The following is a 25,616-nucleotide window of genomic DNA, read 5'->3' on the forward strand; positions in this document are numbered from 1 at the left end:
TCTGCGAATACTGTTAAAAACCTCATTATAGTTCCAGGGCAAGGGAGCCTTGGAAACTGAGGATGAGTCAGGACCCAGAGATAGGGTTCAAGTGGTCTGAGCATTCATCTCGAGCATGTCACTGGCCTGCTACATGTGACTTTTGTCTCCCCAAATTTAAACTGGCCATGATACAGCATATTTTGCTTTACTCTGTATCACAGGGTTGTTTTCAGGACCAAATGATTATCATGAATATAAAGCAATTTGAAAAGTATAAATTCCTCATGTAATTGCAAGGCACTTTTTATTATTTATGAAGCAATCACTAATGGATACTAGGGATGCAACTATTAAAAGTCACTTAGGTCCCTAATCAGAATTCTTCTTAAATTTGAGGGGGTGGAGTGGATTGGAGTTTTAGGGTAATAGTAGTAACCATTACCACCCCATTACAAACTGAACCACTTTCGAAAGGGTTCGCTGGATGGGATCAGGGGAGGTCAAATTCCAAGGTGGACTTAAAAGTACCTCAGAAAGAGGAATTTGCCCTAAAGCAGTGGTTCTTAACCTTTTTCAGGTCACTGATGCTTTGAAAATTTGATAAAAGCTATGGCTTCTGTCTTGGAAAATGGCACATACACAAAAGTGACACATATTTGCAGTTAGTTCATGGACCCCCGTAGATTCCAAATTGAAAATGCCACCCTTAAGGAAGAAGGGGTCACAGATAAGACCCACAATGTGGTCTCAGGAATGAGTTGTTGCTGGGCAGGAGGCAGCTTTAAGAACAGCTGGAGGCCAACAATAAAAACAAAGCAGTCTTTCTTTGAAAGCCAGCCTCTACTCAAAGTGGTGCTACCGTGGGACCCTCAGATGAAGTTTCTTAGGGTGTCTGGATGTTAGCTGCTGCTTCCTTGGATGGTTTCGACAGAAAGCATCCTTTAGATCAGTCCGTATGGACTGTAATCAACCCAGGGAGTAAAAGGTATATGAAAAAAATGTAATCTGTGAATCTTCCTAAGAACCACACCGTACAGGTTAGCACTGTATTGTGCAATGTGTAGGGAATTTTTGCCATTTTGGTTTTTGGGACCGAGAACAGAAACCACATGTCACAGGAGACTTATGATATCCACATGAGCATCACCAAGACAAGTCCACAGTAACAAAAAGTAACAATGAACATCATGGCAGCAACGGGCGCCCACACAGATAAAAAAAGTAGGGCAGAAAGACAATCACTGATTCTACAGAAATTCAGCAGTAACTTCTCGCTGATGAAACATAACTCTCTTTCATTCTTGAATGGAATACGGCCTCAAACACGTTGACAAAACATTCTCTAACCACTTCCCAATCCAATCTCTTATAGAAATATGTTTAGGAGAGTCAAAGGGAAAACAGAAATATTTATCTCATACATTTCTAATTACTAAAATATGCTTAGAAAAGTGAGATCAAACTATGAATCTGGAGTTACAGTTATTCAGAAAACATTTAGTGACTTTTTCATAATATGCTCTTATGCTCTGTTTTTTATGTTATTAATATCACAAAAGCAAACTCACATATTACAATATTTTAAACTTGACTTTTAAAGTAAGGATGAATGAACAAGTTGAAATTACCTGTCATGCAATTAATGCTCTTTCTTTAAATAAAATATTTTTATCTAAGACCAGTAAAACTCTATAAAAATTATCTTCTGACTATCAAATACCAAGGTCTTCACCAAGGACTGCAGTCTATGAAGTCAGAAGGAACATTCAGAAGCATGTGAAAATCCTATATGAACTAACACACTGCACTGCATTCCTAGCTACTTGGCAGTGAAGAGTCCCTTGTAAGAGTGGGAAATTTTCGTATTTTGTCAACAGATTTTGAAACTTCCCAAGGATAAGATTCTTGCACTATGGGATTTCTCTTGACAACCTACTAGTTGGGATTATACTACAGAAAGTTACCTGGAACTCACTTTTAATTTCAATTCTTCCAAGTCAGATAGCTTAAACACCAGATAATTTCCTTCTGAAGGCCATGATTTCAAATGCCGCTTCTTTCTAATATACTTCAAATTAAATAGTAAGTCACATTTTAATATGGAGCAAAACATTTTTTCAAAAGCATTATGTAGCATAATCCAAGAAAACAATTTAGAACAGTGCCTGGTACATAGCAGGTGTCCAATAAATGTTAGCTTATGAGGACTTAGGTAATGATACGCCAACAGTGAAAGTAATGACATTCTCACTTTGTGGTAGGCAGCTACTAAGATGTCCCTCAAATATCCCCATCTTCTGTCATTTGTATCTTCACAAAACTCCTTTTCTTGAGTGTTGGCTGACTTAGTGATTCAAGAGTAGTTAGCAGAATATGGCAGAAGAGATGTTTTATCACTTTTAAGATGATTAGCTAATTAAAATGCTTTCACTTTTATCTTGGGTTCTTACACACTTTCTCTTGGATCTGTTACCCTGAGAGAAGGTAGCTATCACATTATAAGTTCCATGTTGGCACTATGGAAGGTCCTACAGAAAGGCCCAGAAGAGTGGGATTGAAAGCAGACCTTCTGAGGCCTGCCAACGAAACCACACTGTGAATTCTGAAGCAGATTCTTTTATCCCAGTTGAGTTTTGAGAAGACTTCCACCCCGGTCAGCAGCTTCATCATGCAACATTCATGATAGATCTTGGGAGAATCACCGAGCTATGCTCAGTTATCCTTCCCACAGAAACTATAAGATAGAATTGGTTGTTCTAAGGCAGCTCAGTTTGTGGAAAATACGTTATACAACAGGGCAGCTAATACAGATTTTGGAAGTGAAGTGCTGCCGTAGCAAACACCTAAACGGTGGGAGCGGCTCTGGAACTGCGTAGTAGGACTTAAGAGGCATGTGAGTGAGAGGATAAGGTGCCTTGAACACAGTGTCCACAGAATTTTGGACTCTGAGGAGATTGCCAATAAAGGTGTAAGTGAAAGTGAAGAAATTTTATTGGATGCTGGAAATTATGTAGTGATAGAAGGTTTAAAAATATGCATATTTATGTACAGTTGTGTGACCTGCAGTTGCTTGCAGTTATATGAGAAGTAAAAAATGAACTGGGTGGTTTAGCTAAGATTTTCCAGTAAAATGTTGAAGATGCTACCTGGTTTCTTCTTGTTACTTATAGTAAACTGTAAGAGGATAAACTGAGGGAAGGACTAATAAACAGAGAGAAGGCAGGACTAGATGGCTTTGAGCATTCTCAGCTTCTCTAAAAAGCAAACAATGCTAAAATTAAGAAATAGTTTCCAAAGGTCAATTTCAGGGAACTGTCAGGAAAAAGACATGATCTAAAGGCAAGACCAAGGGCATGGCTTTTGAAATCCTTGTTAAGACCTTAGAAAAAATGTAGTGTCTCAGAGTGCTATTCAGTCAGACCATAGGAACAGTTTGAGTGAGACTTGCAAGTCCTTTCAATAGGCCTTTGGAAAGTTAAAGGAAATTGTCTCTCCTTTGTCTCAGCAGAAGGTAGAGAAGGATTTATCTCCAAGAAATATGTGGGTGTGGTTTTTGTCTAACAGAGTGAAGCCCAACAAGAGAATTTTATCAATAGAAATGACCAGTTTGGACTGAAAGGGACAGAGACAGTACTATTTGCAAAAAGGCCATAGATCTTAAAAGTTCCATTGGTAGGAAGCAGGCTGCAAAAACTCAGCTGCAGGCACATACTATCTTTCATGAAAAAGGAAGGATGGCTCAGAGAGTGGAACCAATAGCCAAATGGTAGACTCAACAGCCACAGAGAATTATTCCCAGACATGAAAATTTAGTCAAGGACCATTTGCCCAGCTGGATTTCAAAACTGCTATGAACCAGTGACTCCTACATATGAGTACCTTAGATGTTCTGCTTTGTTGAAAAAGAACGTGGCAATATCTTAGAACTGCCCCACTGTCATATGTTGAGGTCGGAAAACTTGACTCTTTAGTTTCACAGATCTACAGATGAAAAGGAACTGTACTTGAAAAACTATACCCAAGGAGCTTCACCTACACCCAGATCAAACTTGGATGGCTTCTGGATTTTGAGCAGACACTCACCTATATAGTAAGGAGAATTTATTTTTCATCTTCTAATAAAAGTGATGTTTGACATCAGTACAATTTAACATGTTTTATAGCATCAAACCTTTAAAAAAGTTATAAAGTCCTTTTAAAAATTCCCTTGAAATGTTTGTTAATAGGTTAAGAGATCGACACAATAAAAACTATAAATTCATAATATTAAATCTTATCAATGTAAAACTTGAAAAACTGTTCCACATTAACCAAACTAAATAATCAACTAATTACCAGATGCCCAATTTTAATCTATGTTTAGGATATTTATTTTACAGCATCAAGCAATTGTCAAGAGCATACAAACAAGGTCAAAGCTCTCTTAAATATCTTGATTTGCAGATTTTGTTGTTTTAACACAAATTCCACCTAAAGGGATTTAAATGGGATGTGAAATGGGAAATGAAATTTCTAACTCTCCTACAACAATCATAGATTTTTCTTAAATTCACTTACACTCAAAGGAAAGGAAATGGTGCCATTCAAAATGTTCTATACTGCCTCATCCTTCAGAATGACGGCATATATTTTACTTTTCTATTCACTATCTAACATATTGTGACATTTTATATATGAAAAATTGTTAAAGCAATATTTTTTAAATGTCATACTGTTATAAAGGGCAATTTATTTCATGCCCATGTCCCTCCAGGCTATGAGGTTATTTAGGGAGGGTCATTAGTGAAGGGCAATGACTGGCATGTCCCCTGGATAAGCAACCATGGGCCAATAAAAACAAAGAACACAAATACGCCATTCAGAAATACATAGCATTGTTAAAAATAGCAATGCCCATTTCTGTCCTCACCAAGAAGAGAGTGCTGTTAGCCTCCACAGAGAGCAGAGCACAGTGCACTGGAACTCAAGGTATGTGGGCTCTGTGCTTAGCTCGAGACATGTGGTGAGTGATTCATCAGGCTCAGGATTGGTTTCTTAAATGTAAAATTCAGTGCTCATATCAGATTTGAACAGTTAATGTATTCCTAAACTTCAGACATGCAGGTACTCCAAACATGAGTTCTTACTTTATGCACACAAAACTTGTGCAGGTATCATGGGTTGCCAAATATTCACCTGTTCCCCTAAAATAAACTTCTAAAAAGGAAACTTTATGCTAATACATTGGGAAAAAAAAAATCTGACTTACATGGCACTAATGGATGGTAACTATAAAATTTAAATGTAATAAAACAACAAAACAATTATTAAATTCTAGCTATCAGGCTGTTGGCTATCTGAAATCTGTTCTCCTTGAAAAAAATAAATGAGCACCTCTATCTAGGAGAGAGCTTCTTGCATCAAATTGAAAGTTTCTATTTGCCTTGTCAAGAACATACTGAAAGGGAATTCAAAAGAACATTATTTTATTATGTGATTTGATGTTATTTTATACAACATCTGCATACCAACTAAAATCAACTCAGTATCAACCAAAATGGTCCTTCCTAACAGAAGCAAATGTCCTACACTTTGAAAATCAAATAATCACACCTGACTTTTGATTCCAAATTTTATTTTGAATCCTCATACAACCCACACACCTAACTTACTTTCTCAAAACCAGTAACATTGTTACAAGACACTACAATAACTTTGAGGGCAATGGAGTACTGTGGAAAGAACACAAAATAGGAAGCCACATTAGGGTTCAAAGTTCAGTTTCATTAGATTCCACCCTGACACTGGCAAATTAATTAACCCCTGTGAGCCTCATATTGCTCATTCACATTAAAATGCTTGTGTCCCTGTTAAATGAGAAGATGCTGTAATGTGCTTAGCACAGTATCTGAACACAGTAAACACCCGATAAATGTTACGTATTTAAAATAAATTCTTTCAAATAAATTGGCAAAATTCTATCAATAAGTTCACTTCAAATAACAGTAGCTTGAGAGGAAAATACAGCTTACCAATTTTCTTTTATAATAAAGTTACGTTACACATAAAACTGTCACTCCCAACCAAAGCTACAGAACACAAACCACTGACTGGCCAAAGAAGCAAAAATATTTTGTCTTCAGTGATAAAAGAACAACACTTAGTTGCAACCATGTGAGGCGTTTTCAGGTCTTTGAAAAACCCCCTAAAAGGGTTAGAACACTAGAAAAGACAGTGAGAGTATCTTCAATCAAAGAAAAGCTTCAACTAAATCGGGCACATGGCTCTGAAAAGAGCCACATTTAGGACGCCACTGATAACACTAATACCTACTAGATGAAGCAAACGGTGGCCAAATCAACAGCCTGGTACTAACCCAGCAACAGGAGTCCTGGTTACCTAATAAGTAAGGATTCATATTGTTCACTTTAAGTGTACTCTTTCTAACCCATACAAGTGGGCAAGAGTCACTGTAATCCCCAATTAAACATGAAGAAACCCAAGTTCAGATAGGTTAGCTGCCCTAGTCAAGGTCGCTCTACTGGTCAACACCAGAATTGCATTCAAATTGTATCTGATGCCAAATCCACTCTCCTTGCATTAATGAGTCCCTGTTTTCTTCTTTTTTTTCCAAGACATAAAGATGTAAGCAAGAATACTTCTCAATGCTTGGAAAAGTCATAAACTACTATTAGTCCCTGTTTCTCTCTCTCCTTTCTGGTTTCTTTCGAATCCTTCGCAGTTTGATCCACGCCAGCTTCAGTCATCATTTCCCCAAGTCCAGTTCGTTCCTTCCTAAAGTCACTGAAACCTAGTCTTGGGCCCCAGCCCTAAAAGAAACTGTACTTGGAGGCAGGGGAGAATAAAAAAAAAAATTCAAGGTAAAGTTTTCAGCCCACCTGGTACTTAGAGTAAAGGCTCACAGAAAATGAGCAATTTTCTTACATGGTTAACCAGTATTGGCATGTTCCCATTTACAGGGATAGTAACTAAGGCAGACACAATGTGTGGAATCAAATATTTTGGCAAAGCATATATATTCAAGAGTAATTAATTGGGAAAATTTTCAAAAGTATCTATAAGTTTTTATCTTTTATTCAGGAAATGGGTTTTAAGGTAGAACCCATACAAATAAAAACTACTAAGCCTAGAAAGTATTTCTGTTCCATTTTTTAAACACAACAGAATGAAACAAAAACAGCTTGATAAATATCTCCTTTTAACTGCAAGGTGTGCTTCGGTGAAAATGTTTACTTACTAGTTAATATCTAATTGACGGTTATATGTCCTAACTTTGTATTTAAAAAGGAATATACTTACAATGCAATGCCCACCCATGTTAGTCTAAATTACCGAGGTCTGTGAACTACTCTGTGGCACATGAGGTTCCCCAACAGTCCAGAATGTAAGCTGCAGCCTTCTAAGCGACCACTATGGATCCTCATGACAACCTATAAGCATTATTATCGTCATTACTACATAGGATTAAAATGAGTGACAGAGAAGTTAAATAACTTGCCCACGATCGTACAACTGGAAAAAAAAAAAAAAAAAAAAAGAAGAAGAAGGAAAAAAAGCATGAAATCAAATCCAAGCACTCTGGCTCTTTAGTTCTTATCCACTGCACTTCACTGCCCACCGTATATAAGCCTATTATAGGCAGAGTGAAAAATCCCACAAAGGCACAGTTCTAATATTCATTGAGCACTTACTATATGCCAGGCACAAGGCACTGAAGATAAAGAATTAAAAAAAAAGGGGAGGGGGGGCCTGGCTCTGCGCTGGAGTCTTTTTTTCTTCCTTCCTATCCTTCATTTCTCTCTCCCTCCCTCCCTTCCTTCCTTCCCGAAAATTCAGTGTAGGTGGAAAACAAAGTAGCTAGTTACAGTAAAATGTGTTCATGCTCTGGTTAGCAGACAATCCTGCTTCTTCGGGGAACATAATGCAAAAGACAACTCATTTAAATAACATTATGACCCTTAGAAACGCCAAATTTATTTTTTTTAATATTAAATCATTGTAATACACTTATCTGGAACAAGAGCATAGAAAACATTATATAAACCTTTCCTTTACGGGTTCCGGTCATTGCTGAGCATACCAAGAGCACTGTAATAATGTCAAGGTGTTTTTAAGAATGAGAAACACATTGCCCCTACTTTTTAAAAATGTAAAGTTAGCTCGCTCGCTCGCGCTCTCTCTCTCTCTCAGACCTTAGTGCACAAGGTTACTGCCTATCTCTAGCAACTGTACCCTCTCCTAATCTGAAATGACATATAAGCAAGTTAATCAGTAACCATACTCTGAGTTTAAATTGTCAAGAAAGATCCCTTCTCTAGAGTAAAGTACTCAGATTTATAACAGTTCACCTATTTTCTTTGAGTTTCTTTCATGTAAGTACAATAAAAGGGGGTGGATAACTTTAAAAACAAATTTCATCAATTTCAAAATTTTACCCATGACAAACCTGGAAAGAGGGACCATGACAATAGTAACAGCTAATCTTGAATAAGCAGTACCTACTATGTGCCAGGTGTGCTAGCAGCTGAATAGGAATTAATTATTTTATCCTCATAATACCCTATGAAATAGGTCATTTTAATCTTCAGTATATAAATTTTTTTAAAAATGAGGCTCAAGTTCACATAAAAAGATGCAAGACTAAAATCTGAATCACATGCTGAAAGAAAAAAAAACAAAAAACCCTTAAATGTCTTGGCAGCCAAGCTGGTAAAGAACTGCGTGGAGTGGTTGGTTCAGTTTTAAGATTACAGAGCTGTGGTTCTCCACCACGGCTGCACGCTCCAACGGGAAGATTGCTCAGTGAGCTCCACCCCTTACAGATCGTGATTTAATTGGCCTGGGAATTGCCCAGTTAATTCTAATGGCCAGTTCATTCTAATGGCCAGTTAAAGCTGAGAACCAGTGTGTGTAGAGGCAACAGAGAATGGTGCATGGCCCACTTGAGAGGAGTTTTTAAAACTTTAAAAGGTTAAGGAAACACTGTGCTGGTCAAAGGTAGTTAGCACTGCCTCTGCCACCAACAAGTACCATCAGCCCCGCTCCTCAGCATAATGAACGTGCAGTGTGAATGGCAGACGCTGATGGGCTGACAGACACAGACATTTGTTTTTAGTGGAGGGGGTTGCCAAGTCTTGGAACTTTCCCCATGTCACCTCCACCATCTCCTACTTTGGAACTGTTTGACTACAAAAGGCACCTGGTATTAGAGATAACCTACTTTCAAAATAAGATCTGGAGTACAACCCATTCTTAAACTGAAGAGGACCGAAATAGGCTCACTTAACAAATGTATACCATCAGATTACAGGGCAAAACTAATTAAACATTTCAAGAATCATATTTTTTAAAGACGGTCACTCATAATTGACTCTGATCTTTATTCAAGCCAGCTCACGCGATCTCATGAAACTAAACGAGTCTTAAGAATAGAGTCTAATACCCTACAAACAAATGCAGGCAGTATATAGCGCTACTGAGTAAAATGTCATTTGTCATTGGAAAAGGGAAGCAAACTTGCATACTGTCAGAAAAATCTTCATTAAATGGCCTAAAGATGTGAAATCCAAAATAAATGCAGTTGGGTCAATAGGGAACCCATTTTAAAGGGAAGAGACTATAGGCTGCTTGGGAAACAATTCTTCAAGCTTAATCACATTATAATTGCTGTAGCACCACAACTCAAGAGGAAATGGCAAAGAGTGAATTAGGAATGGACTTTAAGGCAGCTCAATCAAACTAGCCACAACATTTTTTCTTCTGCTGCAAAACTACATTGTGTATTGTAATGGTCTTGTGTTACCACTTACGACCACTTTCCCTCATTACCACCAAAAGAAGGCAAATAAAAGGAGAACAGAAATTGAGATTGCTTTTCAAAATGGAATGCTGCAAATAAAAGCTATGACTCAGAAATCAGGGTCTTGGTCAATGAGTTCCAGCATTGGCCGTTCAAGCAAAGGCACTACTTGGGCAAAATATTTCATTGTTGTTGCTTTGTTTGGCTTTTCACAACGCAGAGACAGGGAAGTGAAGCCTGAGAAAGCAGATGAAAGTGCATGAGATTAATTTTCTCACCATGGGTTAGAATAATTTTATTTGCTGACTGAATAAATACATATACCAATCCCCCCCGAGTGTCAGGCATTGTGCAGTGCCGAGGACGTACTGGTAAACATGACAGTGTCTGCTCTCATGGGTCTCCTAAAGTAAGAGGCCAGGGCCCCAGCCTCCTGGAACCCACCACACAAGCCCCTTCCATCCATGAGTGTGAAAATCCAGGCCTGCCCTTGCACTAGTAGACAGCAAATTTTTCCCTTGGTCTAACTGCAATGAACTTCCCAGGGAAGCAGCTGATATCATCTAAATAAATAAGTAAATAAATATAGACCCATATTTCAAATACCAACAATATAACTCATGGGTAAATGTCCACAAGTTTAAGGGGGAAAAAATTTCTAAGTTAAGGCTATCGAAACAGGTTTTCCTTTAGAACTAAGACCAGCTAACATTTTCACTGCCTGTGGCTATGCAGCTTCACTAAGCTAAAAAATACTTTTATTTCTGCTAAGTTAGGAAGAACAAATAAGACCAAGCAATCAGCTGTGTATCATTTTCTCTCATCTTAAATTTTTTTTTTTACTAGAAAACACTCAAAATATCTGAGGCAACAAAAAGGCATTTGTTTTATATTTGTATACATATACAGTGACAGATACATCTATTCAGCTTGTATCCTCCTAGTAACATGAAATAAGCCATATTTGCGTTAGGAACAAAAACTGTCAACCTTTCACTGTTCACAGCTTTTTATTGTTATTTTTTGGTTGGAGAGAGGGCTGACTAAGTGTTGAAAACTAACCACAAGTACATGTAAAAGCTTTCAAAATATATGTATAGGATGACTGTGTTCTTAACAAGACAACACGGTGCTTACGTTGCAGTCATGCATCATTTATGTTTCTGAAATTTACCTTAAATGAGATTCAAAAATAGGAGGATAGGGGCTTTGAGTCTTTCTGTAGATCTTGCTCAAGTGATGTTTGCTATGTCTGGCAAAGTGAAAAACTATGTTTCTCTTCTTGGACTTCTCACAGCTAATTGTAAAACACACACACACACACACACACACACACACACACACCCCACCCCCACCCCCCATCTCAGTGATGAACTAAATGTTAGGAAGACAAAGAAACTTTTTAAAAAAGCACATATCTGAAGGATGATAAACAGTAGTAGCATGGACTTTTCCAACACATCCAACATCTCTTAAGTCACCCTGTTACGTTAAGGGAAACTAGCAGGACTAGGTTCCATTTGACTAGGCCATTAGCTTGGGCTGCTGGGTCAATGGTTTAATTTCTCTTGAAAAAAACAGCACAGTTTGAGAAATCTCTGCCAAGTCCCCCATTTCTTAGGCTACTGACAGAGTCAAATGGAAAGCAAATACCTAGAACCAGGAAACCATTCCCCTCCGCAATGGGCTGCCAGAAGCGGAGCGACGGCTAGTGGTTTGCCTGCCCGGACTGCAGCTGGGCCTTTGACAAGTGCTAGAGTAAAAGACACGGTGTGTACCCTCCCATCCAAGGCCCAGCAGAACCAGTGGCTGGCGCTACCGGTTTCAAAGGTAACCGCCTTTGGAACCTGGAGGTCGGGGATGTCACCTCCCCTGACACTCCAGGGGACCTAGAGACCCTGCAGGGCTCGCCTCTGATGTCCCTGAAGGTCAGAGGTGGCACTCGCAGTGCCAAGTGCTCACCAAAGCCACTTTTCAGCGGGGGCGGGGGCGTGGGGCAAAGTTGGCCACTGGCCTCGTGGGTCCATTAACCATACCTTGTAACTGGGCGGAAAGGGACTCCTGGTGCTGCTGGTACTTGAGCGCCACCGCCTCGGCTTTCCGCAGCTGCGTCTGCAGCTCATAGTAGAGCATCGCGCCGTAGAGAAAGCCAAACACCACTGTCAGCAGCAGCAGTGTCTGGAAGATCCGCTTCTGCTTTCGGGAACACATCCCGTTTCCCATAGTCCCAGCCGGACCGCGCGCCGCGGCCGTCCCCTCCTCCCCTCCACCCAAGCGAGCGCCTCAGCAGCGGCCGCCGCGGGAGGTGGCCGGACGCAGCATGAGGAGAGGCGAGACAGACACAAAAGCGGGGCCCAGGGGGAAGTGGCTCTCGCTCAGCCCCCGCGCGCTGTGGGACGCACAGCCATCGACACCGCTGGGGAAGCCGCCGCCAAACTTTTGCGATGCTGGCTATCTGCTAGTCCCGGGGCCTGGGAGGGGGCCCTCCGCATACTTCTGAGCGGGATGTCCTCGCCCGGATCCCCAGATGCCTCCTGTCTCTATTCCTCCTCCCCACTTTTTGGCCCGGCTGTGCCCGGCGGCGCTCGGAGTCCCGCCCTGGCCGCTCCCCGCCCCCTCGCGGCGGTTCCCACTGCGCGACTTTGTTGCCACCAAAAGGAGGGGGTGCGCGCCCAACAAAGGGACCCGGGCTCCAGGCGGTGCCACCGCGAGGGTTTGGGTGGGGTGGGTGACGGGTCCGGGTTTGGTGCTCCCCCGGCTTCGGGGGATGGCGGGCCGGTATCACTGAGGAGGCTGCGGAGCCTCGGCCGCCGCCGCCTCCCGCCCAACTTACGTGTCACCCACGGCTCCGCTATTCTGGCCAACGGGATTCCCGGAGGAAGTCCCACTCGGGCTCCCCGCTCATTGGGCCCGTCCAAGCTGCACCTCCCTCCCTTCGGGGAGGCAGTGCCGGGCTCGATTGGACGCCCGCTTTGTCCGTCCGACCCCAGGGCCGCGCCTTCCCTCCAACTGCGGGGCCGCCGAGGGGCTAGTGGGTCGCCTGGCCGCCTGGCGCCAAGGTGCGCCCACGTGGAGTGTGGGTGGGTGGGGTGAGGCGGCGGAGTTGGTGGCAGGGTGATTGGGGTGCGCCTGGGACACGTCCCGGCCTGCGGCTGGGCGAGGTACGGTGCGCACGTGTGTGAGTGTGCCTGTGAGTGACTGTGATCCAGCACTTGGAACGCATTTGGGAAGAGGAGTACATTGTACATAAATGAGAGAATGGTTTGGAGCAACTACACTCTGCCGAGTACGCTTTCTATCTTTACCTATCCAGTGGGCAGATACGATAGACGCGAGGGATAGCCACGTCGTCAGCACAGTCTCCATATAGGAAGAGGAGATGCTGCAAGTACACTCTTGCCCCATCCAGTGTTCTAGTGTGAATGCGTTTGTGCCCGCAGATGGCAGGACACGAGTCGGGAGACTCTTGCGCGCTAGACTTCCTGCTCAACTGTCCACGTGGGTTGAAGAAATCAGCTTGCCTTTGGCCGAAGGGAAAGAAATGATCTCATATTTTTCCTTCTGGCTGCAAAGAGAATAATGTAAAAACATTTTACAGGCTGAAATGAGTACGCATTTATTTCATCATATGTATTTACTTTATTGGTGGCAAAAAAATAAAAATCAGTTACATTGTTAAATTACATTTTAAAGGCCAACAAAGTGTCTTAAGTAAAAACAAGAAAAACAAACAGTAAACACAAACCTCTTCAAAGAAAATCCATAGTGCATTTGTTCTTTCTATGTACTTGAGGAAGGAAAAAAATGAGGTTGTGCATAAATAATATTGCTTCTGCTCTTGACCTATATTCTAAGAAAATAAATTATTTCTCAAATGCCTCAGTAGTGTCTTGGAATTTATTACATACTGCATAATTTTAATATATTCTAACTGGATTTTAGTCATCACTATCAATAAAGGCCAGTGAGTACTCAAAATGAGCTTGCCTGTTTAGCCAAATACAACATAAAGACAGTCCCTGGTGCAGAATTTTTTAGGTTGGCTCTGAAGTTACAGGATGCTAAAAACCATAAAATAAACTGAATTTACAACCTAGCTAGCCTGTGACATAAATTTATACTACCATGAAAACTAAGTGTGCTTGGCATGTGCTTTTCCCTAATAAATAACTTACAGTATATTGTTCAAAAGGTTCCCATGTACAAATACATTATTTCACTAACCACAGATGTTCCTCAGCTTGTCATGGGATTATGTCCTAATAAACCCATCATAAATTGAAAATATCCTAAGTGAAAAATGCATTTAGTACAGCTAACCTACAGAACAGTATAGTTTAGCCTAGCCTAACTTAAATATGTTCAGAACATTTACATTAACCTAAAGATGCCAGATAAATTGGGCAAAACCGTCTAATGCAAAACCTATTTCATAATAAAGTTTGAGCATCTTATGTAATTTATTATGTATATGGTTTTCACACCATCTTAAAGTTGAAAAATCGGAAGCTGAACAATTTTAAGTCAAAACTCGGCACGTCGAGGAGCATTGTAAGTCAAGGACCACAGGAATTAAAACTCTTGTTTTGGTAAATAAAGAAAACAGAGTTTGTCTGAGTGACTGATAACGCTAGGCCCTTCTAGATCCTGCAGGGTAGATCCTGTCCTTTCCATCTCTTTCTCCTGCAGTAGCCAGGTTCACACTCTTTTTAAACAAGTTATTTTAACAACTTGTCTCTGGTCCATTAAAATGAAAACCAAATTTAAAAAGCAGAAGATCTAAAGAAGTTTTAGAGTTTTTTGTTCTGACCTGTAAATATTATATAGCCTTACTTGTCGTTGAATCTACCGCTTTAAATTCCCCTCTTTCAATTTGACTCTTACCAACTGAGACTGGATAGTTCCTGCGACCTTGTGAAATTTCTTCTAATTTAAAATTGCTTACCATTGCCACTGTACAATTTGCTAAACAAATTCTTCCTCCAAAAAAAATCTCCCAAAACTCTGGTGGAAATAAAGTTTTATAGCTACAATCCCGGGCCATACTTAAATAGAAAATCATCCTAGTCATAAAAGAAAAAGAAACTGTACGCAGGGTTGGGAAATTATTTCTCATATATTATACACTATGCAGTGTTTAGTTGTATTTCAGAACCTTTGAACAATTCTTATGCTTCCAGAATACATGATTACTCATTTTAAACTTCTCATTTCTTTGCATCAGATTCCAGACTCCAAAGGCATTCTTTGCCTAAAGCTGCTGGCTGACTGCACAGAAAATAATAAATGTAGGCCATAAAACACAACTCAATATTTTAGTCATAAAATTTGAAAGAGAACAAAAATTATTACCTGAACTTACCCATTATTTCAAATTCTAGAAGGGTATGTAGAAGTACATAAAATCACTAATGGCAGTGTCTTTATAATATTACTTTTCCAAGGTGAAGTATGCTGCTAGTTTTTTGAAAATATCAGCATAGAACTTTTAGGAGGCCAACATTGGGGAAACTATCCAGGGCCTATAAATTGAATTGACATAACATTGCCTTAGAGCACAGCTTGTAATAGATGAGCTCTTTTGACTGGTCTTGCTAGGTCTGCTGTTAGTTATATTTTATTTTTGTTTCGTTATCATTTGCATAATAGTATCATGTAATTATATTTTATACGCCATATATTTACCAATATATACAATTTAAAATTGTAATATATCATGTATATTATAAAATATATGTAATAAAAAATTGAAAATCCTGAGGAATATCCCCAATTTAATATTTCATTTCTAAGGCAGGCAGAAATTAAAGAGATTCAAGCTGTTATATTTGAGAAGTGCTATCTACAGCCCCACCGCCCTGGACGCGCCCGATCCCATCTCTTTGGAGAAGGGCTAAGGTAACATGAGGGAACCGCAGCAAGCATTCTTTTTAACTGCAGTCAATTTGTCATTTTAGTAAAATGTATTCATTTTTTAAAATAGAGGAAAACAAGAAAAATATAGTTGAGGGATACAGCCAGAAAATAATTTGTAAAATTGGGTGGTTTTAAATTGATAATTTAATTCATCAGTTACAGTAAATAATTTCAATTTTCTGAAATTTCTCATTTAACTCTTTATTACAATTAAACTCAATATATATTTTAATTGGTAAGAGAAGTCATCACCTAAGAAAAGGTGAATGTTAAATAATTTTTAAAAATTTGTAACTATGTGTGGTGAGGGATGTTAAGTAGACTTATTTTGGTGATCGTTTTGTAATAAATACACATATTGAATCACTATGTTGTACACCTGAAACTAATATAATGTTATACGTCAATTACATCTCAATAAAAAGTAAATCAATAAAATTTTAAATGGCATTTCAGTATTAATAAATCACTTTTAACCTTTTCACATGAAAACTGCTGAAATCAGCTGTTTTTTTTCTCTTCAGGAAACTTCACTCTGTATCTGCCTTGTTGCCACTTTTCCTCCTTGCTGTCACTTAATTAACACACAAGCTTCTCCTTGTCACTTTTACCTGACTTGTTTTGAGGGGTAAAGGAAGGTACACTCAAAATATTCTCTTTTTGAGGACTCTGAAAGATGTTTTGAAACTCCTTTTTCATAAGATTTTGCTAATGATCTGGTGGTCCCTGTTAGCTAATTAAGAAAGTAAAAAATAGGCCTTTGTCTAAATAAATAACAAAGTAACTGAACCCCACTCTATGTGTCTAGGTATCTTATTTTGGTCTGTCTATAAGGTGCCATCTTTGTACCTCTGAATACCTTTGTACATCTTTGTACTACTGGGCTCACCAAAAAGTCCGTTCAGGTTTTCCCGTAAGATAAAAGACATATTTTTCATATTCACTAATAGCGTTATTGATGAGTATTCATTTTGAGTATGTCAGCTATCTCCCTGCTGTTGGCTTCCGGTGGGTGGAGGCCAGGGGTGCTGCTAAACACCTTCCAATGCCTAAGACAGGCCCACAGCAAAGGATTATTTGGCCAAAATGTCAATGTCACCAAGAAACTTCACAAACCACTTTTGACACATTTGATCAGTCACAGCACCTTCTCCATACACTGCACAAATCTTTTTGTTTTGCGTTTCAGTTGCATTTTTACCTTTCTTGAAATAATAAAGCATAATATGCTGAAAATGTTGCATATCTTCTTCCATCTTCAATATTAAAATGGCTGCACAAAAATTCACCAGTTTTGATAAGCTTTTTTTTTTTTAATGCATGCTGATATAACAGTTGTCACAACACAATCTAGCAAAATTGTTTCGAGTGAAGCTAAAGACAACTAAGCACTACTAGAGCCTACGTATGGAAAAAACATAATGGACTTTTTGACCAACACAATCTCTAAGGAATTAGAAAGTGAAGGGGAAAGTAGATGTTTAGCTCTTATTTGTAAAATGCTTTTCAATAAGAAAAACCTGACCAACAACATCACTAATAATACCTTTGAAAATGAACTACCTGTACATTGATAACAGGGGAAGTGACTGAGGAGGCCCTACTTGCCGCAAGATGTATGGCTAGACAAAAGACACAGGAACTATCATTTGTGAAACTTCTGTAACAACTTTCTAAAACAGACCCATGTAGCATACTCAAAAACTCTTCTAAATTCTAAGGTGGCACAAGAAATTATTTTGAATTTGTTGTTTAACCTTTATTATGCTAGCATGTCATGAACTAACTTGCATATTCATTTTAGCAAATAGTATCATAGAATGTTAGAATGAATGTTAAAAGGCCATATGTGAGACTCAGAAGTGAAATGAACTTCCCAAATCTTCTGTTGTCTCACTCAGGAAGCTTTTTACTCGTTCCCTGCCTTCAGGGGACCATGGAAAAGATCAGTGGCCAATGAAACATGACATTTTTAAGGTTCCCCTCCAAAATGTATAGTTTATTGGATTCCTTTGTATAAAAGATGTGCTTGGTTTATCCATAACCAGTTTATAGAATTGGTATTATAATTTTAATGTGTTATATGATAGGTATTTATAGTAATTTCTTAATTGTCATGAGGCATAGCTGGTCATATTTATGATGTATCAGATGTAACTCCTGGGTCAGAATTTCAGCATTCAATTTCAGAACTTTTCCTAAGGGAAATCATAATCTGCTTCATAAACATTCTTTATGCTCTAGTTTTCTGGAACGTTTTGAATGAAAACAAAAGGATTATCAATCCTTTTACTTAGAAATAAACTAGAGAAAACTTTCAAATAAAAACTAGTAAGAATCAAGTTACCTCACTTTTAAATTCAGCTCAAATTAAAATTGTAAAACATTTGTTTTGGGTTACTCTGCTCCTTCTCTATTTTCTAGTTCAACTCTTCAACTCCTGGCATCCAATATTCTAGTAATGCCCTTTGGTTTTCCAGAATCTGCCTCAATGACTATGCCCTCCATCCCCCACCCTTAAACATACACATTGAGCTTTCCTTCTTGACTACAAAGTAGGATAAATAATCTAAAATAATCCTGCCTCAGAATTCCAATTATTGCCTTTCCTTCAAGTAACAACTTACTCGAAGAAAAGCAAATTAGATATATTAATTAATGGGAAGATATTAAAGAATGAATTATTAACTTATTACTCCTCCCAAGAATTTTGTTGGAAAATGTGTTAAATCAAAGAACTGAACTCTAATGGCATAATCCTAGACAGCCTGGTGAGCAGGTGAGGATAATTGCAGACAGAGGGGTCTGACTTTTTACTATTTAGTTCCTGATACCCCTGCCCAATTGTAAATGAGTTTAGGAACATTTAAAACGTCACCCAAGGCCTAACTGCTGTGGCTCAGTGGACTGGACATCATCCAGCAAACCAAAAGTTCACTGGTTTGATTCCCGGTGAAGGCATGTGCCCGGGTTACGGGCCAGGTCCCTGGTTAGAGGCATTTGAGAGGTGGCCAGTAGATGTTTCTCTCTCTCTGTCGCCCGTCCCCTCTCTCTAAAATAAATAAAATCTTAAAAATTAAATAAATAAAATAAAATATGACCCAAGATACCTAGCATCAGGGTACAAATCCCACTAAAGTCATAAACTCTCTCCAAGGTCAAGAGTAAGTCAGTAACTATTAGGACCATTACTTCTCTCATCTGTAAATGGAGAAGATAATCACATCTGTCCTGGCTAGTTCAGAAAAAATAACCCCACAGAATTCTAGAGAGAAGCAAAACTTCAGATTTCATACAGATAAAACTGAATGTTATACCGGTACTTGTCATTGTCTACCTAAATTTGCTCATTTCTGGAAAAGTACAGTTGTTATTTTTTAAAATTTGCTTCGGCTACCCAATTCAAGATGGTAATTTTCCAATCATAATTTTTAACTGAGCTTCTTTTCTTTAATTGCTGGAAAGGAGTAAATTATGACTTCAAAACAAAGGAATTTTCCTGTATACTTATTCAGGCCAGATTCCTGATTCTTGAGTTGTAATTTATGGACTAATGTTTTCATTATGCTTTCAATTTCACCAGTTTCTTTTTTTTTTTTAAAGTAGTTACTGCGTGCAAGACACATGCAAGGAGGAAAGTGGAAGTGGGGAGTGGTGATGAATGAACTCTCTCTGCAAAGAGCTTGAGGATTTGGAACTCATTTGTTTAATAAACTGGAACTCTGGTTGGAAATTAGTTTTCTCAAAGAAAGAACACAGCAAGGAATATCATGATGCAATCAAGATATTTCTAGAGAAGAAGGCCTCACAGACAAGACAATTGGGACAGGTTAATCTGTAGGATCAGTTAGGGCTGCGGAAAATAAAAGCAATGCAAAGGCACCTTAAAACATAGACGTGCTTTCCTTGAATTCTCTTTTGATGTTGGGCCAAGGCCTTTGGGTCTTGTGTGGATCTGTTGCTGGTTGGAGCTCGGCCCTGTCTTTGATACCACAGAGCATCACTCAGATTCCACTTTCATGTTGGTTGAGTGGTACAAGAACTTAAAGACGCTAGCATGACACAGTAACTCAGTGTAAAGTATGCCTAGATGTGCGGAATTTTTTTTTCTTGGCCTTGTTTTTCACTTAGTTTGCCTGCAACTATTTTTTAAGCTACCAGCCCGTGTGGAGTTTTTCCATAGCACTCATCTGAATTTTCACAAAAAGAACTCCTTTTTTCACTCTCATATTTCATTAGTTTACACAATATTTGATAAAATTACATAATTAAAATAGCAACTACAATTGCAAAACAGTTTTTAGAACCAGCCGCCTGCCTCTGCGGAAGCACACAGCTCAGTAGGCATGCACAGGCCAGTTACAGACTCATTTCTGTGCCAGGGTCTTCAGGGTGAAGTGTGGTGGGGGGGACGGATTTGCAGAGAGGGGAACAGCCTCCCTTAACTAACTCCTCCGAGGTGGCTAACTGGAGGTCAAGGGCTTCTACCACACATTCAAACAAGTAGAGAGGTAAAAGGAAGAATTGGTGATCAAGAAAAGATACGTGAGAGAAGTAACAGGAAACCAAAGGCAGGGGGAAGAGAGTGCTTTGAAGAGAGTGTATTGATCAAACTACAGAGAAAGCAAGTTAAGATAAAACCTAAAACAAGATTGTGGAATTAACTGACTGAGGGCAAGGCAGAAGAATGTGGTAGGCTGGGGAATAAGTAGATAACAGGTAAATAAGAGATAAAAGTGGACTCTGAGTTTGATATATTTGGTTGGGAAATAAGATAGATTGGGCGTAGTTTGAAGAAGAAACTAGATTGACAAAGTTTGGTTTGGGTTTTATTATTTTATTTCTGTCTTTGGGTTAATATAGACTTAAGAATTTTTTGGAAAGGAGCTAGTAGAGAAGAGAAAGTTAAAGATGTAAAGTGCTACATTTAAATATAGAGTCTAAGAAACAAAGAAGGGTCTGCCTCAGTTATTAGAATGCATGGAACATTATTTTTTAAGGCAACTACTACTATAGTTTCCATTTTAGAGGCTCAATAAATTATTGAGTGAATGATCTTAAGAGTTACTAAAGAGAAGAGAATTGAAAAGATTGCTAGGCTAATTGAAAAAGAAATTTGTTTGAGGGCCTAAGGTGGTGTGTGCTTGTAATAATTCACTTTGATTAACTGTGTACACTAGAAAAATAGGCATGACTGTATGGTAATAGCTCAAATAGAATATCTGTAAACAATATCTATTGAAGAATAAAAACTAACTCTGCTTTGAAAAGAGTAATTGGTCCACTTAAATCTTATATATGCAATTTTTAGATATGATGCTTACTAGTTTATGACAATGCAAGTGTTTTATAATGTTAAATGGAAAAAGTAGAATGTAAAATCATATAGACAATATGATTACAGCCATGTTAAATACTTGCAGAAAAAATAACTTGTTATAGCTTATTACTTTAAGTAATTAGATGAAGAAGAAAAAACTATATTTTAATAACTCATGAAAATCTGTTTATTCTCTTTAGGATAATGATGCTTTTTATACACTTTCGGTTATTAACCTTGTTGAGCATATCCCTGATCACCAGATCTGTTTTTCTATGAGGAGTGAGTTGATATCACCCTATGCAAAAGGAGGGGAATATCCCCAAGCACCAGGCTGCCATTTCACACATCTGCTTTCCCTTCTTTCTCCACCATCTCATCAGAAATCAGTTAAGTGCATTCTGACCTCAAATGTGGCTTCAGTATCCTCTCAAATTTTTCTCTGCCAATCATTTCTAGTACTGTGCCTGGTACATAGTAAACACCAAATAAATTTTTTATTGAGTCAGAGAATAAACTTGGCACACAAGATGAAATTTGTTTTTGATCCATGCAATATGTCAAAATAAATAACAAAGACATTCACAAGTTAAATACTAAAGAGATAGAAAAGGAAGAAAAAAATTCACAGGAAAATGTAAGAAAATATATCTGATTTTAAATGTAGTACAACTTCTAAGTAAGAAAGCATTAGAAGAAATCACAAATGAAAACAGATTGAATTACTTGAAAATCACAATTGTTGCATTTTAAAAAATACTAAAAAATTAAAAAGCAAATGTATGCAGAGGAAAGTTGGTCGATTAAATAGATGGCATAATTTACATAGATTTAACAGATTTAAGTTATATAGTTGTATGTAAATTGTCAAAAACAGAGCAAAAAAGAAAAAGGACTCATGGACGTAGACAATAGTTGTTGATTCAGGGGCGAGGGGGCTGGACGGAGGTAAAAAAGGTATAAAGGGGATAAATGGAAATGGAAAAAAAGACAACAAAAACAATTTGAAAAAGTTGCAAAGTTCACAAAGAGATAATTCACAAGAGGCAAACAATCAGTATAAATGTGAGAAAGCATTCAAACTTGGTAATCAAAGAAATAAAAACAATACTAATAATTTCATAAATAATAAAATTAGCAAGGCTTTAAAAAGTGTTCATGAAGATTGGTTTAATGTGTTAAAACCATTTTTAAAAAGATCTGCTACAAAAGGAACTAGGAAATGACATATATTTCTGGGAATCAAATTACTAGTTCATAAGAACTCTAAAACATTCATGCCTTTTGGTTTAGTAATTTCCCTTCTAGGAGTTTATCCATAGAAAGTCATCTAGAACTCAAGAAAACTTTCTGTGTGCAAAGATAATCATTACAAAATTAGTTATTGTAGAAAAATATGCAAACAACTCAAAAGCTAAACTATTGGAAAACCATTACATAAATTATGATATAAATGGTAAAAGTAGAATACTATTTTAACAGTCACTAAACCTGGGTTGTGGGATCTCAGAAAGTGACCTGGAAAAAGGATTTGTGTGTAAGAGATTATTAGGAAGAATTCTTATGGAAGCTCAGTATAGAAGCAGGAAGGACGGGAAACAAGCCATAGCAGAAGTAGTAACTTTTGCTCAGTCTCCTGAAAATGTCTGGGGAAAGTGTAGGTAGGTCATCCCTGAGTTCCCATCAGGAGTGGGGGAGCTGGCCTATTTATATTTCTGCTCCACGGAGGCATTCATTAGCGGCTAGGGTGAGGGAAGTATCCGAGGAATTGCCCTGCCTTTTTGTGCAAACAGCCAAGTGGCCTCCGCAGCCCAACCCCGCGTACTGCCTGTGGGAGGGAAAGCACACACACTGCAAGAGCCTGGGAGGGGAAATGGTGAAGGTACCCAAGCACATAGGCGTGGCCCACTGGCACAGCTGCTGAACGGGCACTGTCAAAGAATGCTTCATGAAAGGATGACTGCTAAGAGAGAAAACCACCAAAAACAAGGTTCAAAATGCTATCTAAGGGGACCAGCCTGGAATAACTAAAAACCTCTACAAAATATTTGAAACAATGGTTCAGAATGAAGACAGCAGGCAAGAGTCCCCCTAGAAAGGGAGGCAGCAGAAGAGGTAAACTTAATTTATGATTGCACTAGCTGCTACCAGAGACAAGGCTGCAGCGAGCGGAGGGGGCTCCGGCTGGAGCACAGCCTCCTCCCCTGCAGGGGAGGCAAAAGGCGAGACTGGAGAGACAGTGTGCGTTAAGGGAAGCTGAGGGGGAGGGTCTACAAGAACCATTTCTGCAACTTTTCTGTAAGTCTGAAATTAACTCAAAATAAAAAGGTTAAAAATTAAAATAAAAAAAGAGAAAAGAAAAAAACATACCATGAGGACACTAATTAAAAGAAAGGTGGAATAGCTATATTAATATCAAAGTAGACTTCAAGAAAAGAACATTATCAGGAATAAAGATGGCCATTTCATAATGATAAAGGTCAATTTATCAAGAACATAATAATCCTAAGTGTTTAGGCACCTAATAGCAGGCCTTCTAAATACATGAAGCAAAAACTAATTGAATAAGGAGAGGTAGATATATTCTCAATTATAGTCAGAGCCTTCCACACTCTCCTCCCAGTATCTGATAGAACAAGTAGCCAGAAACTCTGTAAGACCTGAACAACACCATCAACCCACATTACCTAGTTGATATTTTTAGAAAGTTCCACCCAACAGCAATAGAATCATATTTTTAAAAAATTACTCATGGGCCGTTTACCTAGATGAACCATATTCTGAGATATAAATGAATCTCAATAAAATTAAACCACACCCCATATATTACCACTTCTACCACTTGATGATTGGGCTGATCTAAAATTCCAGACTACCTGACCTCCATAAGCCCCTTCTCTGACTGATGGACCACAGTGGCAGTTTGGGTCTCCTGAAATTAATGCCAGTTCAGAGCCAATTTCTAGCAGTCCTCAAAAGGTCTAATTATCTTTTCCCAAATACACTATTACCCTGGTAAAATGCTGTAGGTCCTTTTGGTAAGGCTTGGACAAAGGTTAACAGTATACACTTTGGACAGTTATACAGGTTTTCCATACTCAATGTGTTTCATTCTCAATGGGTCCCAGCCTCTGCTCTATTGATGGGGTTCTGTACCTGAAAACTAATTCCAGTTTGGGAATTGGTTGAAAGGCCATGATCCAGTTTTAAGATTCAAGTTAGGATTTTGTCCTTGACCTGAAAATTAACTGCTGGTACAAATCATGTAAGATTTTTGTAGGCTTCTTATCTATTTCACTTCTTAGAACATCATGATTAAGCAACCAATGCCATGATCAAGGTCTGTGCAAGTCAGACTTGTGTTGCTTGTGAGCTATTGTCTACAATTACATCTCTACAAATAGAATGCCTACCTCTGCTCCATTTTTCCTCTTTTCTTTTACTTTCATTCCTTTGACACCCTCCTTCATACCCTCCTTCAACAATTGAAAAACAATTCATCTGTCATTAAACAAAACAGTTTCACCACTTCCATAAAATCTTCAATGATGATTCTACTTTCCTGAGTTATTATTAAAGTTACAGTCTGTTGGGAAATGCCCTGCCTGGTTTCAGGGACCGTAGCCTTGCCAACAGACAAGAGGACCCCAAGGCTGGAGCTAATCAAGGAGGCCTTGGGAAAACAGGCCACTGAGGAGACAAAACCTGTCCCCCTGGCAAGGGCTGTGTCCCTGCCTCCCTCGCATCACCCTGCTTGGCCCTGTGATGGTCGCTTGTTGATGACAGATAAGTTTTTCTCATGAGGAGAAAACAACCTAGGCCAGACATCTGCTGGTATGGGCAGCAGACAAGGACTTGGGGGACACAGAGAAAGGGCAAAAAGGCCCGCAACCCTCAGCTCAGCTTGGACAGGGCCAGAGTCCTCATTCTCTCTGAAAGAAGTCTCCTTGTCTCTTGGTGGCTCTGCCCCGCCCACCTGGCTCAGGCAGGAAACGATACTAAAGGCAGGTACAGCCCTAAACTGGATTGGGCGGTTCCCGGGGACAATCAGGCCTAGAAGTTCCCCTAAGCATGCTTTGTTCTTCCGTCAAAAGCAATGATAACCGGCTCATACTGGGAAGGAGATTTACATTATTCATAGACCCTGACCTGAGGCAGATCTCTTGTGCTCCTCCAATTGTTACCCATGATCTCTACTTGCTTTCTGTAATCAACATTGATTGATGAGCTTGGTATCCATACCCCTGTGCATATGGTTCTCAATAAAAACCTTTGGACACAGGGGTTCAGGGTTTCATCTCCCCTAAAGGGAAGAGCCATGCCTCCTCTCCTGGCAAACAGAGAAGTGTTCGCAATGACTTGTGTTTATTCCCCCGATCCGTGACAACCCCAGGATGGACTCTTCAGGATTCAAAGCCCCGCTCCCTCCTCAGCTGGCTCCGGACAGTAACCCTCAGATCCAGGAGCACCTGTGCCCGGTGCTCCCCGCAACGCATCACCCCTCACGATAATAATCTGCACTACAACATTTAATGCTTTGTTAATATCATATCTTATGTTCATTCATTTGTTATGCGTCAAATTTTATCAACCACCACC

At 39.1% G+C, this 25,616-nt stretch overlaps 1 protein-coding gene across 4 annotated transcripts in view; it reads right to left on the reverse strand.

Annotated features, from left to right (window-relative positions):
• GOLIM4 (golgi integral membrane protein 4) overlaps positions 1-12,631 on the reverse strand; it is a 71,201-nt gene extending 58,570 nt beyond the window's left edge. For 3 of the 4 annotated variants that reach the window (XM_054580351.1, XM_054580346.1, XM_054580353.1), the window contains exon 1: positions 11,818-12,630. In XM_054580351.1, the coding sequence (XP_054436326.1) occupies positions 11,818-12,004 (187 nt within the window). In that variant the 5' untranslated portion in view covers positions 12,005-12,630. Of the gene's footprint in view, positions 1-11,817 lie in introns of all 4 variants that reach the window. The other variant, XM_054580342.1, reaches the window with a different exon arrangement.
• Positions 12,632-25,616: the final 12,985 nt, after the last annotated feature.

Source organism: Pteronotus mesoamericanus, unplaced genomic scaffold (assembly GCF_021234165.1).
Source record: "Pteronotus mesoamericanus isolate MK-2021 breed Mesoamerican mustached bat unplaced genomic scaffold, CSHL_Meso_final contig_116, whole genome shotgun sequence".
NCBI lineage: Eukaryota > Metazoa > Chordata > Mammalia > Chiroptera > Mormoopidae > Pteronotus > Pteronotus mesoamericanus.